Source organism: Cuculus canorus, chromosome 7, assembly GCF_017976375.1.
Source record: "Cuculus canorus isolate bCucCan1 chromosome 7, bCucCan1.pri, whole genome shotgun sequence".
Classification (NCBI taxonomy): domain Eukaryota; kingdom Metazoa; phylum Chordata; class Aves; order Cuculiformes; family Cuculidae; genus Cuculus; species Cuculus canorus.
In genome coordinates, this window is record NC_071407.1 from 36,659,385 (window position 1) to 36,676,142 (window position 16,758).

Genomic DNA, 16,758 nt, shown 5'->3' on the forward strand with positions numbered 1-16,758 from the left:
CCTTTAATTTGCCTTTCAGGTGGGAGAAGCACGAGCAGAGGAAAGAGGGATGCGATCCTGCCAGGTGGGAGGACACCCACGAAAGCATGTAAACAGCACCCTCAATTTTTGCTTGCTGCTGTGAGCTTTCTCAGAGATCTCCAGGCCTTACGGTGCCTCCCAGGACAGCCTCCCCTGAGCACGGGCTCCCCAGGCTGTAAGCGCAGGGTCACCATGGCAGAGGCCCCACAGAAAGCCAAACTTGGAGCACCGGTAACACTCAGTGTAGGTTTTGTTTGATCAGAGAGGTGAAGCAGGAGGTAGCAACAAGAATAGTGAACAATTCACTCGGGCACGAGGAACTGGTCCTGGCCAAGGCTGATTAAAAAAAAAAACCCTTTTAAAAAGCGGTCATTTAAAAAATCCCACTGTTTGTTAGCAAAAATTGTCTAAGGCACAACCTGGAGGGCAGCGGCTGGATCCAAGCACCGAGCGCCTGTTTCCCACTCCTACCCCGGCAGCAACAAGAGCTCCTCGCCTCAGCGGCTGATCCTGCCTCTTCAGGAAGCACTGAGTGCAGGGTAGCAAAAAGGCACTTCTTCGTTCTGCTCCACACAGGGGACACATTTTTGTCCTTGTGCTGAGGTCCCAGCTGTGCACTGGGCCCACTGTGTGGCTCTGGCAGCACCAAAACGATCTGGCTGGTCTGTTCAGAGGCCGTGCTGGGCTTCCTGCAGCCGCGCTCAGCTGGAAGGCAGGGCCCGCTGCCCTTCCCTTCCAGCTCCACTGGGACGCTGCTGGCAGCTTCAAGGGGAGAAGGACCAGGCTCAAGTATTTCTGATTCGTAAAAACCACTCTGACCCAGGTAGGAAAATCCTAGTCAGAGCACTGGAAATGCCAAGTAACTGATCTGTGTCACAGGGAATCAATCAATCATTGCTCACTCTTAATACAAGGATCTCTAGGGAGAAGAAGTAGTGTTAATTCTTTTTTTCCAGCGACTGGTAGTACTCAGTGAGGACTTTCCAAGCTTTGGGGGCCATGAAGCCATCTGGTGGGTTTTCGCCTTCCCGAGCAAGCTTCCTCATGCGTGTTCCTGAGATGAAGTCAAAATCATCGTGCCTGCACAAAACAGAGACAGGGTGAAATCAGCACGACTGGTCCACGGCATCCCCAGCTCTTCTGCTGTGCCAAGTGCACGGTCGGAAACCTCCCGGCACTGTCAGTACCCGTCAGCAGCTTCGCAGCCCGGCTTACAATCAGCAGCAAAGGGGCTCCTCTTTCAAGAGGAGCTGGGGCTGTACGTTACACACTTCTCCAGCTGCAAGAGGCTGTATTTCTACTGCCACTTAGTCCCCAGACTGTGTTTCTTCTCCATGGTGGCTGCAAAGGTGAATCTTTAGCCTCATGTGACCCACCCTTGACTTGGTATCAGCTCTTGGAGGTGAAAGCGGGTGGTTTTCACAGGTTCTTCTCCCACCCCTCTCCCCTCTCTCTCACCACCTGCTTTTCCTTTTCCCCTGGCAAGCTGCAAGCCAGATGCGATCACAAACTGCATGCGCTGCATAGGCTTAAGGAACAGTGACGCTGCTGCCCGCATTACCTTTTGGGGTCATAAAAATCCATGGCCCTTTTCACTTTATTGTAAGCAGCCACTCGGAAGGGGATGATTTCCACCGAGGTCAGGCCCGGAGCCATGCTGAGAACCTTCCCGCCCTGCGTGGGCTCGTAGAGGTCTTTCTTAGTCTCGGGGTGAGGCATGCCGGCGGGGTCGCGCCCCACGATGTAGAAATTGGCCCCGGCGACCATGCGAGCTCGGCAGTGCCACTGCACCTGCAGAGAAGAGAGACAAGGAGTGCTGGCTGAGGGCAGAGCGGCAACAAAGCCACCTGCCCTGGACAGCAAAAGAGATCCTGGCGAGAGGAAGAGGGGGAGGAAGGAAGGAAGGGAGGATCGAAGGAAGGAAGGAAGGAAGGAAGGAAGGAAGGAAGGAAGGAAGATGTGTCAGCAGCCTTGCTGCAATTTCTCATAGTGATCAGGCTGCCCAGACTCATCTTCCACTGCTTGGATCTGATGCAACATCACAGTTCTTCTAAGGACATGTATTTCAAGGGAAACACTTAGGATGGGAACTGGTCTTGTTCCAATTTGGCAGTGAATGGAGACAGTGGTTTGCTTTTTGAACGTGCAGAGACAGCACCCACCAGCCCTCGCGCCTCTCATGGGCAAATGCTGCCCAGGCATCCCTCTCCTTCCTCCTTCAGGGGAGGTTTAGCATCTAAACACTTTCATCCCACCAGTTTAGAGACAGAAGGGAAACAACCATCAGGAGAAAACAAAGAAGCATCCCTGCCCAACAGAGGAAAAGGACACAGAGGCAGAGTCTGTTTTCAGCTCCCTTCTCCCCAGCTCTCCACACAACTTGTGAGAGCACAGGAGCTCACAAAGCCAAGCTCTGCTGGGCGACAGCTGCCACAGCAAGCTGCATGCAAACCATGGGGAGCTTATAGCAAGGCAAAGGCTACCAACTGCCTTCCCGAGGCTTTCTGGAGCTGCGCAGGCAGGCTGGCAGCAGGCATCCCCACGGACAGGTTTTACGCCTTGTCGCAGTGAGCAGCCAACAGCTACGTTACCTCCGTGGGGCCGGCATAGAGCATGGGAGAGGGGAAGATGGCAACAATGGTCGACTTGGGGTCCAGGACTTGCTCCTCCAGCACCGCCGCATGCTGCTTCATCCGCCAATCCAGTGGGACATCATCATCTTTGGTCCATCCTCCCAGGGGGTGCAGGAGAAGCACGGGGTTTTTGTAACCCCTCTCCAAAAGCTGGCGCCGTGTGTCCTGCATGAGCAGGGCATGCCCGTTGTGGACGGGATTACGCAGCTGAAATGCAAAGACAGCATCTGAAAAGGAAAGATTCAGAGGGTCACAAGTTTGTACTGGCCACCAGACCCTGAGGCTTCATTTACACACACTTCAACACAGTCATAAGATGCATACATTGCAAGAGGCGAGTTCTACCTCCACATGGGCAAAGCCTTAAATACCTTAGATGAGCAGTTCGTACACATACAGTGCTGCGTCATCACTCTGCCAAGTTTCTTTTCATTGCATATCCTTCTTTGGGGACAATTTCAGTGTTAACAGCTCTCCTACAATGTTTTTAGATGCCACTGGATGCCTTCACCAAGTTCCCTGACTTTCTAAGTGACCTGCACCCTCTCCAAGCTCCAGGGAACCTTCAGAAAGGCCAACATTCACTCCCTGAAGAGAGGGTAAGTGTCTGATGCCCATCAGCCTGTCAGTATAGATGCCTGGGAGAAGACACAGGACCTGTTCCTCAGGTGTGAAGTTCAAGGGCACAGGGCTTTGAATGCCTGAGGTATGGAAAGAGAGGCTCTAACTCACCATGGAGGGCATAACCAGGATGCTTAATGCTTTCCAGTCCCATGCTCAGAGATGCCCATTGAGGATGCAGCCCATCACAAGCACCATCCTTAACCAAGGTGACCCAGCATCACTTTTTGTTCCATGCCCTATGTCCCTGTCACTGCTCATTCCACTCAAATAGTCCCATTTTGGGTGCACACAGAAACAATCTGGCAAGTGCTATGAGCTTGAGAGCAAATAACCACAGATCACACACATCTCATAGTGCTGGGTAGGACACGAGGAGCTGTGTTGCCAGTGCTAACTCACCAGCGTTCATTTCTCTGAACTTCTGCTTGAGAGCGAGCGGTGTCAGGCGATACTGGTCAAGCCCATCGTTCCATTTGATCTTCTCCAGCACGAGGAGGTCTCCACCAACCAGCCAGTCTCCACTCTCCATCACCATCTGCAAATTATGCACATGTGCATTACAGAAGGGAGAGCGAAATATCTTCTTTTCCATTCCCCAGTCTCATTTGAAAAGTGTTAGGTTTGCCTCTGCTTGTAGGGTGATCTTCCCTTCTTGTTCTGCACATTGAAAGCAGAAAACATTCTTACAGGGACCGTAAGAACTGAACGTCACGAGCAGTGCAACCCTGTACAGCGAGGCATCAGCCAATGAGACCATATCACTGCATCCAGCGGGGTGCTGCACTCCTCTCTCGCAGACAGGGGTCTACAAATTATAGCATAAGATCTTCTTCCACCTCACTCTTTGCACTTTCATCCTGGGAATATGCAGGAGGAGTAAACCTCCTTGCAAGGTGAGCAACTGTTGAGGGAGAGAAAAAGAATCAAGATGGCTTTAGCCTTTTAAGCAGGCAGCTCGAGTCACTCAGCGTAACCTGGAGCTCTCCTTTCCTGAGGGGTGATGTTCTTTGTGCTGCCAGAGAGTAAGCGGGAAGAGATAAGCTGTAAAAATATAACTTTTGATGGCTGCCTGTACGAAACAGCCAAATTTAGGCGTAAAACAGAGCTAAGAGGAGCATGAGTCTGTGACCTGCGGTGTTACTGAGATCACCACACCTCAAGCGCAGGATAACTCCAGGGCCTAAGGTGGTGGTTGTGCTAAAAACATTTAGATGTAGGCACACCAGTGAAGATGAGTGAATGAAAGGGGCGGCTCCTTGCAGCACACCTGTTTTCCCTTTCACCTTGCACTCGTTATCTGATGCATCTGCAAATGTGAGCCTAAAAATTCAGTCCTGCCTGCTTGGGACATGATGGTTCCCAGCGAGAGGTTGGACATGGAGAGCAGACACTGCACCCACGGCCCTTGAAAGTCTTGGTTCTCCAGTCCCTGCCCACATTTCCCATCCTGGCCAGGTTTCCCAGAGCAGCAAGGGGACAAGCCTACTTTGACGTGTGGGTGCTTCGCGCAGGTCGTGCCCCAGACGCGGGCGCAGCGCTCCTCCTTCCTGTGCTCAAAGTACTCGGGGTTCTTCAGGACAGCCACCCGCCTCCCCGCATAGCTGAGTGCCAGTGCCTCGCAGCCCTCCAGCCGCTTCTTGTCCTCCGTGGAGATTGGCAGCACGATGGGGATGCTCAGGTTGACAACGCCATCTGGCAAGAAAGGAGGAGGATTTTAATATCGTCCAGCCTTGGCTCTGGGTCTTGGGCACCAACAGAGGTTTTCAGAGGCAGCACCAAGGAGATGGAGGCTTTGGAGGCACACATTCTCCCTCTGGAGAGCCACATTTCCCTGGACTAACACAGGGATTCACCATCAGTCATGCAGATTTATTCATTGCCCCATTTTTTTTCTGCACCACTAATGAATAGCAATGGTAGCAGAACATGAAAGCTCCTTATCTTTGGGCCAGAGACACCTCAAAGACAACTGGAGCAGTTAATTACTTTCTGCGCTATCTCCCTGCAGACAGTGGTTCTTCTCCAGTTTGCTCGTTGTAAAGTCTCTTGGAAAAATTTAAATGTACTTGGAAAATGCAGCCCTGGATATAACCTCTACCTTCTCTGCCAGGAGAACCACCTCGATTAAGAACTGCTCCAGCTTGGTGTTCCCCAAGGCAATTCATTCCCTGCATGTCTCCTGAACTGCCTCTTCCAACAGAGAAAACACTGTCACACTTTGCTTTCTTTGTTTGCTTTTCTGGATATCCTTATACTGTTTCTTCTCCTCCTTTATCTCTCCATAGGGTCAATTTTTAATGGATTTTCCGTGTTTATACAGCAAGTCTACATTTGCACATGTAGTTTCTAATTTCAGTCTTGTCCTTAAATACCTCAAAGTCATCTTGGTTTTATCCCTACTCCCCCAGCTTCCCCATCCTCCTCTAAGGTCCTCCCATTTCTCCGTAGATATTCTGGTATTAATCCAGAAAAAATCAGCTTCTCCCACGGGTTTCCATTCCCAAACAAGAACAAACAGATCTCTGATTCAATTAGTTCTGATCTGACTGAAATCACTGTGGACCCTTGAGAGTCTTAATTTGAGGATTTTGAATATGTAGATTTTGTAAATGTTTACTAAAATATTTGCATTTACTTTTCATTCACGACCAGGTATCATTCGTCTGCCGCACAGCAATCTTCAAGCACCTTCATCAATAATTGTAACTACAGTTACATGGGATCCAATCAACATCAACTTCATCCATTTCAATTACATTAACCCCTGATCAGGCAATAAAGTCAGCATGCAAAAGGTGAATTATGAAACCAACAAATGATGCTGAAGATGAGGATCTCCGTGGTCCATTTCCAAATGCAAGATGCAGAGTAAAAAAAACCAAAAAAAAAATCACTCCAGAGAAGGTAATTACTAAATTACATGACTGGGAATTTCGTGAAGACCGGTCGGTAGGACATGAAGTATGTCATGCCGCTTCATAATCGGCTGAATCATAACCAGGCTGTGGTTGTGTCTAGTCTTAGTCATTTTTTTAAATCTTAAAAAATTACGTTATGGCAGGAAAATCTAAATTGAAGTAATTTCTGTACAACCTAAGAGCAGTTACATACATACCAGCTACAAAGCGATTTCTTCCTAGGAGAATACAAACACAATTAAGATCATTAACACTCACAGGCACCAGGTACAGCAGCCATTTGAAGAATGAAAGCCACCACTGCAGGCAGACACCTGGCAGCATGGCCACAGCCCTCCTCAGCACTGCCCCAACCTCTCCAGCGCTCGCCTGTTCCCCACGGCTCGCGCTGGCTGGCCGTGATGCATGCTGCCACGCTTTCGCTGTCGCCCAGGCCCGACAGAGGCATGTGTTGCTGATACAGAGAGCAGAGCGCTGGAGACAGCGGTGCTCCTGCAGATCCACCTTCCTTCCTGGTGGCCACTGTGCTCCTACACAGGGCATCTCATCCACCCACATGTTGGCAGTATCAAGGTGAGATTCACTGCTCAAAGTCTGAGCGAGAGGAGCATTGACTTGTATGAGTCCACAAGAATGGATCACAGCATTTCCACGCACAGTTGGAGCTGTCAAAATCATCACTTGCACCCAAGAGCAAAAGGGCTGGACCGATGACTCTGCAAAGCACAGCCTCAAATCTCTCTTTGACAACGCTGCACCCCATCTCGGCACCACCCTCCACTATTTCCTAAAGTCCATCCAATCAAAACAGGGGTGTTCTTCTTCCTGCCCAGATGTCACTCGGGGGGCCTGACCACACAGATGCTGAGTTTGGAGATCGCTGGGGAGACCAGGGGGACTAGGGATCAATGCTGATGCCCTCAACTGCAAAGACCTTGCTCTGGAGAGTTCATATCCTTCTCAAAGCAGGTGTCCTGGGTTTTGTCCCTGACCTGTGGAGCTCTACAAATCCTGACCATAGACCCATGGACCCCAGAGGAGCCATGCTCAGTGATGCTGACAGGTTTGGGGAGGTGCCCTAAAAACAGACGATGCCCGAGATGAGCCTCCAGCACAAAGCGTGGAGCTCTGGAACGTGGTCATCATGGGGCACCTCTGCAACCTCATCAGGCACAACAGCAGCTCAAAGATCACAGATCAGCATCTGATTATAAGGACATATGCTTTTGAACAGTTTGCACACTAGGTGGAAGGTATAAGGCTATGATGTGTCTGAAAGCAGAAGTCCCCACACAGACACTCCTCCAGTCCAAAGTGAGTAGCCCCAAGCTTTGCATCTGCTGCACGATGCCCAAATCCTAATAAACAGCAGCAAATCATTGCCCAGCGCAACCACGGGATCCTCTAGTGTGTGCAAGACTTAAAGGGACTCACTCGCCAAAGACCCAAATCTCTGAGGCCAGAGATTGCTACAAAACCCAAAGTGAGTGCCTTGCGTGCATGTGATGCCACAGTGATGGCATCTGCAGCTGAGAAACAGGACAGATATACCTACCACCCCGGTCTCAGTCACGGACAATCACTGCCTAAATACTCTTTGGCTTCTTCAGGGATGCAGCACCTCTAACATGTTGCTAATGAACAGGTAAATCTGATTTATTTCAAGTTTTGGTAATGGTTAAGAAGGAAAATGAAGCAGGGGAGTGAAATCGGGTCCTGGTCCTGTTTCTAAGGAACAGCTGCAATGTCCTCCCACCTCAAATTCAGCCTGGCAGCCTCCCTGCTTACTTGGCTTTGGGTTTGCGTCCTTATTTACTCCAGTATAACCAAGCATGAAAAGAGCTACACAATGGCTGCCCAAACACTGAATTGGCACCACGTGAGATGTCAAAGCTGTGATGCTGGCCAGCATTAATCAAAGCATGGGGATTCGTACCATTCAGCAGGGTGCCAAAATGGATCACTTGCAAGTACTCTGCCTCGCGCATGAAGCCGGTCAGCGGAGTGGCCCAGCCTTCGCTCAGCACCTGCACCCACTGCAGATCCAGCTGCAAAACAAACCCAAACGGCACTCCTGTCACCAGGTCACGCTCAGAGGTTGCTTTTCCTTCCCTTCTGCTGCAACAGTGGTCTCATTTGCTTTTCTTCAAATATTGGACATTCGGAGAGGGGAAGAAAGCCAGGGTGGGTTTGGGGGCAGTTTGGGGGGCGGTGTTTCAGCCACACTCCTATTTTCATAGCACAACTGCTTGTGGGGCTGTACGAACAAAACAAAGGAGACTGATGGCCTTGGCCTGCTACAGCACAAGGTGGAGGCACGGCAGAAAACGGCTGAGGGTCGGGACCACACTTCAGCTTGCCATTAACCACAGCCACAAAAGGACACAGCTGTCAGAGGAACAGAGACCCCTCTAGCAACATTCCCGTCAAAGTCCTACCCTTCAAACATCTGAACAGTGACTGAATTAGAGCACAGCATCCGTGCATGGTGATACCTTAGTGATCTCTACGGCTGGCAACATTTCCACTTCAGCTCGGACACTACTGAGTTTATTTGCAGGTACAAACAGCTCAAGAACATCCTTAATTGAGCCCTGGGGCACAATGTTCTGAAAGAGAGAGACAAGACAGCAGTTGTAAGCAACATGCTGAACACACACCAAAAAGTCAGCGTCTGAGAGCAGGTTTACAAGCTGCCGGCATCGGTGGGACAGAAATGACCTACTTGTGTTTGGAGGAGCTCCACGACCTGCTGAATACATTCAGACACCGATGCAACGTTGGTTTTCAACACCAGTTCAGGAGATTCTGGCTTCTCGTATTCTGAGTCAATCCCTGTGAATCCTACAGACAATTAAACCCAAACTAAATTTACTTAATGTAATACTCAGTGCTTTAGAGCAAACAATGCTGTACAAATAACCAGTGAGCATTCAAGCATACTGGGCACTATAAGTGACACTTGTGACAGCAAAATTAGGGAAACAAGATACAAAATGCCTTTAGTAACCCACCTTTACAGGCAGAGCTGCAATGAACAGCTATCCAATGCTTGAGAAAGCAAAAGGCAAAATAAGTGCTTGCTCTTCCATACCTATGATCTCTCCAGCTCTTGCCTTTTTGTAGAGGCCCTTCACATCTCTGCTTTCACAAATATTTAGGGGAGCATCTACGAAGATTTCAAAGAAAGGAAGTCCAGCTGCCTCATGAATTTTCCGTGCATTTTGGCGATCCTGTCAGAAGAACGACAGAAAAATCACGTGTTCAAACTGCAGCAAGCATCTTCCTAATATATGCCGTGCCCTGGAATTCAACACAGGTAAATCTGCCTCTGGTACAGACTTTTTAAATTTACACTAATTCCAATTACTTTAATTCTAAGGGTTTTTCATCTCCCTTCTCCCCTCTTCTTTAAAGATAACTTACAAAAGTTATTTAATAATCTCCAACTTTGACCTGTTTCAGCTCTTTCCATCTGAAACATCAGGACTCTTCCTTGAGCAGGACAGCAGAATTTTAGAGTGTGAATAATTATCTGCCCTGTGTTGAAAAAAGGAACTGCTTACCTCAGCTTGATAATGGCAGGTTCTTGGTATTCTCCAGAAGCATTAAAAAGCAATCAATATTTCTTCAAACACAGTAGTGACAGCACTATGACAGGCTATTGTTTCTATGCCTTTTTTCTGCCTCCTAACAAGTTAATAGTAATAGGCTCTGGAGGGAGGTTTTAAACTTCTCCTAGCTGTTAATCACTGAATATTTTCAATGAGGTCATCTCAAACTGCCCTCCAGAAATTGGTACTGACTGCATATAGTCCCGGGTATTGGTGGTGTTTCACAAAAGAGAGAACAAACTAAAAGGAGCATCTGATGGCGCATACAGGAAGTCCTCTAAGTAAATCTCTCTTCCCTAAGTCCAATCATGAGATTAAGACTGCCCAGAGAAGAGCAGAACGTGACGCAGCAAGTTTACCTTTGCGAAAGGAGAAATGAAACTAGTTATGCAGACGAGTCCTGCGTCAGCAAACAGCCTGGCCACCTCTGCAATGCGGCGGATGTTCTCCTCACGGTCCCCAGCAGAGAAACCCAGGTTCTTATTCAAGCCATGTCGAACGTTATCACCATCGAGGGAATAGCAAGGGATGCCATGTGAGACCAAGTACTCTTCCAAAGCAAAGCCAATGGTTGTCTTGCCAGCTCCAGAAAGGCCTGTTGGAAATAGAACAGTGAGGTTCAGGTTTGAGGTCAAGAGAGTGAAAATGATGGTGTAATGCAATACCTTCTGGGACACTGGCAAAAAGACTCCTGTCTGAAGTTGCTTTAAGGAAGGAATGAGGTAAGGAAGCTGGATTCATCTTTTATTACACAGTCACCCCAGAGTGCGGGCCAATCCTTTTTATTGAAGGGGTGGCATTAATGCCATGAGAAAAGCTGCCACATCCCAGCATCTGGAGAGGTTCAGCCCAGCACCTAACCCTAACCCTTTCCCCTGGATGAAGATTCCTGTATTAAGAAGTCCTTGAGACAGAACAGGACCTTGACTCAGGAGAGAGAACACCTCCAAACACCACACCTGTCTCAGAAAACACTTAACCTTGGAGAATCTCCTATGGAGATAGCATCATCTGATCACTTGTTTTTATAACCTTTGCCTGACAGCTACTATTTACCACTTACGGAGACAAGACACTGAGGGAGGTGGACTTTTACTCTGATGCAAACCCATGTTTGTGCTGGAGAAGGAACCTGTCTGGGTGGACATGAATCTGTCTGTGCCTTTGTTTTTTGTAGTACAACAGAACTAACTGATAGTTCTTCTGAGCTGGCAACGTAGGACATTCAAATGCCTTCCCATTTAATCCATGCAATGAAATGTCCTTCCATATAGTCTCTTAAAATTGAATTGAAAGAAAGTTAGGAGAGCACTGTCTGTTTCACAGAATAATCATCAGCCAGAGAAGCTCAAACCTTTTGGATACAGGATCTTTGAGTGATATTCAAAAAAAGGAAATTGTCTTGGATAAGTTTTTTGGCTTCAGAAATTCTATAAAAGCAGACTAGGTGTTAGCCTTCTTTGTAAAATTAAAGAGGAGAAAAACAGAAAGGTGTTTTAATCCAACCATCTAGCACATAAACTGATATGAAGGCAAATCAGAATGGCTTTACAAACCCTTCCAATTACACCTTTCAGCACTGAAAGACAATACCAATATTTAACAAGCAAAGAAACAACTGGACAGGCAGCAAAAGACAGAGTTGTGTCAATATTAGTGGAGCAAAAGAAATTCAATTGTCCTTTCTAGCAGCCTCTAATCCCCAAACAATGAGTTTATCTTTCAAAGCAGAAGAAAAAGGCAACACATCAGGAGGCGTTTGAAATGAGAAATAATGTAAGAAACCCGCAATGGCTGTACAAGGAACTGCTTCCAGTGCGACTCGATATCTGGGAGTATTTGTTCTTCAAACAAGACAACTGCCTTGTTGTGCTGTTCACGAAGTCACTTCGAACACAGTAAACCTAGGTGTCCCAATAAACTTCCCATTAACCCAGCATGAAAACATCTGCACTCTATTTTGGACAACCCTGTGGGTGTTTCAGTGCCAAGGACTGGCTGGATTTGAGCCAAGGCTTCCTCAGTCACACATTTGAGAACAACAAGGTTGACCCTTAGGGCTTCTGATGTGTTCAAAGGAGGCCGATAACAGCTGTGAAATTCATAAAAACATTAGTTATGGGCAGCAGCTGCCAGGAAGAATATCTCACTGTGCCAGCACCATGTGCTGGTGCTTCCCATGTGTTAATGCTTTGCAATTCCCAGGTCACAAGGAACACTGATGTTTCCTGCGATTCCCAAATCCCCACCTCCAAGCCATACTCCTGTATGCAAGTGGGTTTCACAAGTGAAGCCACGATTTCACACACAGCTGAAAATACCTGTTAGCCAAACTGTGCAGCCTCGAAATCCACCCCTGGTACCAACAATTTGTCCTCTCTTACTCCTGCTGACGTGATGGGCTTGGTAAACCACGTTGGTTGATCCCTGATGAAAACAAAGAAGAACAAAACACTTTTGTTACCTCATTGCTCTCCGTACAAAAGAATATCTCAGATGGGACTATTTTAAGGGAGAGAAAGACAAGTTCATTAAAAAGCCACAAGATGCATCGCAACAAACTTCAGCAGTTTGGTGCAAAAGGGAAAATGGCAAAGAAAATGGTTGCTTTTGCACTAAGTTTGATTTCAGTACAGATCCAATTTTTGAAGACAGCGTTTGCCTCTGCTCAGAGCCCTCCTGGCGGCAATGCTTTCGTGCTGGCAGGGGCAAAAGGCAGTGCTGTGCCACAGGAGTGCTGCTGATGACCCATACAGCTGCAGGCAGGCAGGGGAGGGCATGAGCCCCGCCGGTACAGTCAGCACACTCCCTGCCTCTTCGGCATTTTAAAAAACAGGCAGACGCACCTATTATTTTAATGATGCTTGCAAAACAAAAGCAACTTAAGGTGTTATTTTACTTCTCATGTTTAACATAACACGGTGGATAATAATTGTGTCTGGGGCAAGAAACGGCGGCACAGCAGGGCTGAGCTGAGCCGCACCGGAACCCAACCAGCAAAGACAACAGGATGGGAGGCATAAAAAAACTCCTAACGTGTACGTATGCACTTCCCAGTGCAAGCAAGGGACTGGCACCATGCTGAGCCAGTGGCCTGAATTTTGGTGCTTCCTCATGCCGACCTGCTGCAGACAGAGCAACACCAGCCTCTCTGATGGCACGCAGACTAAAAGAGCCCGTCTGTGCCCTGCAGACCCAGCAATGCAACTTCAACAAAGAATTTTTGCACATACAATAGCTACAAGATATTATTAATTGCGAGGATTATGTTTTTAACTGAGGCAGCCAAAGGAAAAGTCTCCAGAGGGAGTGAGATATAAATATTTTCTCCCTAGCCAGATTATTCATGACCGTAACGACTGCAAGTTTATCCATTTCATACCATCAGCACAAGAGCAGGTCTGGGCTTTCCCATGATTTACATCTCACTATATAAGTATTTCTATGTCTGAAGTCACAGAAAGGAAGTGATCATCTCTCATTCATTCAAGAAAAAATTTTTGAAAAGAAAAAAGAGGAATGGGAGAGACGATGAAGTAAAAGGTCAGTTTCAAACATCTTCGCAAAATAGCCCCTTTTTTTTTTTTTCCTTCTGCTTGCAGGGCCATTAACAATTTAACATGGTTCAGCAAAGGCACAAGCATTCATTGAAGACTTCTATTTTGTATGCAACAGAAGGCTCTGCCTGCACAGAAATCTGGGTGAAAATTATTCCATAACAGAAGAGAAACATACTCTCCTCACGTGTTTCTATTATCATCCTTCAGAGACACCAGCATCCCAGCAGAGACCAATCTCCTACCACAGCGATTTACAACTATAACCAGTTGTAAATAATATTGAAATTTCTATTTTCAATTCGAGTGCAAGGCTTCAAAACTAGCCTCTTTATGCCTGCAAATTTTCCATTTGCAATTGCTTGTGGGCACACTGAACTGCTAACCCACTCTAGATCGTTTCAATGTACTGGTAAGAATAGCCCTGTCCCAAATAATCATAATAATGGCACAAATCTTGCCTCTGAGGTTACCTCCCAGTTAGCCTCAATGCTGGCACCATGATTGTGGGATTGCACTGGAAGAAGCTCTAGGAGGGAGAAGCAATTGCTCCAGAGCTGGCACAAGGTGCTCAATTCCCACCCTGTGCCACCACCGTATGACTTGGTGGAAGTCCTGAGCTCAGGCTTTTAGGGCTGTTATCCTAACCACCTCCAGCAACACATCTCCCTGCAGGAGTCCTGCTTCTCACTGTCATTGCTGCAGCCACTAGAGAGGGTCCCTGCTATCGCTTCCTCCTTCTGCAGATATTTCAAGGGATAAAATCAATGATTTGGGGGCTGGAATGTAGGGCATGGATGAGATGCTGCCTGAAACACAGAGCCCAGGTACCACAGCAAAACAAAAACACGAAGTCAAAACCTCTCTAGAGCTGACCCTGGAAAAGTGAATGCGCTCAACACAACCTGGTGACTCATCAAATAAGAGATAAGAAGCTTAAGATTTGGGGGTTTGTGTTTTGTTCTGTTTCGGGTTTTTTTGCAGGTGATTGTCAAAAGTCTGTTTGAACATCCTGAGCTTGCACAGGTGAGGCAGCACCACTGTGGTTTAATCTTCACCCGTCCCAAGGGTCCAGGCTTCAGCAGTGAGGCTAAATGAGTATATGGAGAAGACCCAACTGACAAAAATAACTCCTTCTCCCAAGACTGACAGGTGTGTTTCTGCTGTGTTTACTCTCGGCTGAGCTCTGGCGCCGCTCTGAAATTTTGTGTCACCTGGCCAAGGACCCTCAGCAAAGCACAAGTGCCCAAACTCACCTTCTGACAGCTTGCCACCACTCAGCTCCACAGCAAAACTTCCCTCCTTCAGTGTAGTGCTTGCCTGCTGATTACACACTCCTCAAACGTAGCACGCAAAAAAATATAAAGCAGGTATTTTGCAATTGGTTTGCAAATCACAACAGACTCTTCTGAGTGGAGAAACAAAGCTACGCACTTCAAATCTCTTTCAAGCCTCCTGCACCAGTAGGAACCTCAGCCACTCATTTGTTTTGGCAAAATGTTGATCTGCTGGATCTGTCCTGCAGGAGATGAACTACAGTAACGTCCGTGCCTTGGGAAGATGCGGGAACTAAAACATTCCTACATGGTTGATGTAACGAGATTGTTATGTTAAAAGTACAAGTTGCCATCATAAATCTGAACTGCGTACGCATCTCACAGCTTTTATTTTGCAAGCTAGCATCTTTTGGAGCTTGGGAAAGCATTTTTGCAATTCAGCAGCACTGTCGGACCTCTCCTACCTGCCAGGAGCTCCAAAGGATACCAAATCCCTCTGATTTTTCTGCTGTCTTAATAATCTTGCTGGTAAATTCTTCCTAACCCTGCACAACTGCCTGCCACATGCTGACTCAAATTCTTGTCGCCAGGTATGCCAAAAGTAAAAGAAGGCAGAGGGAAACGTGAGCACGCAGCAGATGGCTGGGCTGGCAGATTGCTGAGCGGGCAACAGGCTGTTCAGCAGGAACCACAAACTTCCCACCTACCCATCCACCACCTAGGACATGGCTTGGGAAGTCAGAGCTGAAGCACCATCAAACAGAGTGAAGGCACCACCAAAAATAAGCACCACTGCCCCAAAAGCAAACCCTGGAGAGATTTCAGCTACTCAGCGCACAGACTGGAAGATCATCAGGAGGCAGAGATAAGTGGTGGATGGGATTTAATCAGGTGCAGGGCTGTCCTACTAATTTTTTTCTTATGGTTTTAACCTTTTCATCATAAGCCATACATATTGAAAAGAGATAATCTGATCATCGCAACACATTTATGCCTGAATCTTGGCCCCCCTGGTGGGGACAATGTGGGGACTACTGGTAAGCATTTCATGCAGTAGTCTAGATCAAAGTAGGGAGGTTTGGGAGAGGGACTTCTTACTTGTAATTTAGCCACAAACAAGGCTCTAAGCAAGGCAATAAATGACCCAACAACATCTCCAAAGGAGAGCCATGCAGCCTCTGCCAGCCAGATGGTTAAGAAGGATACTGCCATGCTCCCTCCTTCCCTTGGAAATCTGCTATTTGGCCATGTCTGGATGATCTCAGTTCTCAGCCCACTCTGTCTTATCTGATCCAAGAAATGAGAAAAAAATAGACATAGAATCACTAGGTTGGAAAGGACCCACTGGATCATCAAGTCCAAGCATTCCTAACAATCCCTAAACTATGCCCCTCAGCACCTCGTCCACCCGTCCCTTAAACACCTCCAGGGAAGGTGACTCAACCACCTCCCTGGGCAGCCTCTGCCAGTGCCCAATGACCCTTTCCATAAAAAAATTTTTCCTGATGTCAAGCCTGAACCTCCCCTGGCAGAGCTTGAGGCCATTCCCCCTTGTCCTGTCCCCGGTCACTTGGGAGAAGAGCCCAGCTCCCTCCTCTCCACAACCTCCTTTCAGGTAGTTGTAGAGACCAATAAGGTCTCCCCTCAGCCTCCTCTTCTCCAGGCTAAACAACCCCAGCTCTCTCAGCCGCTCCTCGTAAGACTTGTTCTCCCCTCACCAGCTTTGCTGCTCTTCTCTGGACACACTCCAGAGCCTCAACATCCTTCTTGTGGTGAGGGGCCCAGAACTGAACACAGTATTCGAGGTAGGGTCTCACCAGTGCCGAGTACAGAGGGAGAATAACCTCCCTGGACCTGCTGGTCACACCGTTTCTGATCCAAGCCAAGATGCCATTGGCCTTCTTGGCCTCCTGGGCACACTGCTGGCTCATGTTCAGTCGGCTGTCAAACAACAACCCCAGGTCCTTCTCCTCTAGACAGCTTTCTAGCCAGACTTCCCCCAGTCTGTAGCACTGCACAGTGTTGTTGTGCCCCAAGTGCAGGACCCGGCATTTGGCCTTGTTGAACCTCATGCCATTGGCCTCAGCCCAGCAGTCCAGCCTGTTCAGATCCCT

At 47.9% G+C, this 16,758-nt stretch overlaps 1 protein-coding gene across 2 annotated transcripts in view; it reads right to left on the bottom strand.

Annotated features, from left to right (window-relative positions):
• The window catches only part of PAPSS2 (3'-phosphoadenosine 5'-phosphosulfate synthase 2), a 31,253-nt gene continuing 14,495 nt past the window's right edge, over window positions 1-16,758 (bottom strand). The window contains exons 2-13 of one of the 2 annotated variants that reach the window (XM_009561783.2): window positions 12,132-12,237; window positions 10,170-10,405; window positions 9,291-9,429; window positions 8,922-9,040; window positions 8,692-8,805; window positions 8,133-8,244; window positions 6,394-6,414; window positions 4,765-4,970; window positions 3,678-3,813; window positions 2,613-2,881; window positions 1,583-1,812; window positions 1-1,101 (exon numbers count right to left, since the gene is read on the bottom strand). In XM_009561783.2, the coding sequence (XP_009560078.1) occupies window positions 960-1,101; window positions 1,583-1,812; window positions 2,613-2,881; window positions 3,678-3,813; window positions 4,765-4,970; window positions 6,394-6,414; window positions 8,133-8,244; window positions 8,692-8,805; window positions 8,922-9,040; window positions 9,291-9,429; window positions 10,170-10,405; window positions 12,132-12,237 (1,830 nt within the window). In that variant the 3' untranslated portion in view covers window positions 1-959. The remainder of the gene's footprint in view (window positions 1,102-1,582; window positions 1,813-2,612; window positions 2,882-3,677; window positions 3,814-4,764; window positions 4,971-6,393; window positions 6,415-8,132; window positions 8,245-8,691; window positions 8,806-8,921; window positions 9,041-9,290; window positions 9,430-10,169; window positions 10,406-12,131; window positions 12,238-16,758) is intronic. The other variant, XM_054072063.1, reaches the window with a different exon arrangement.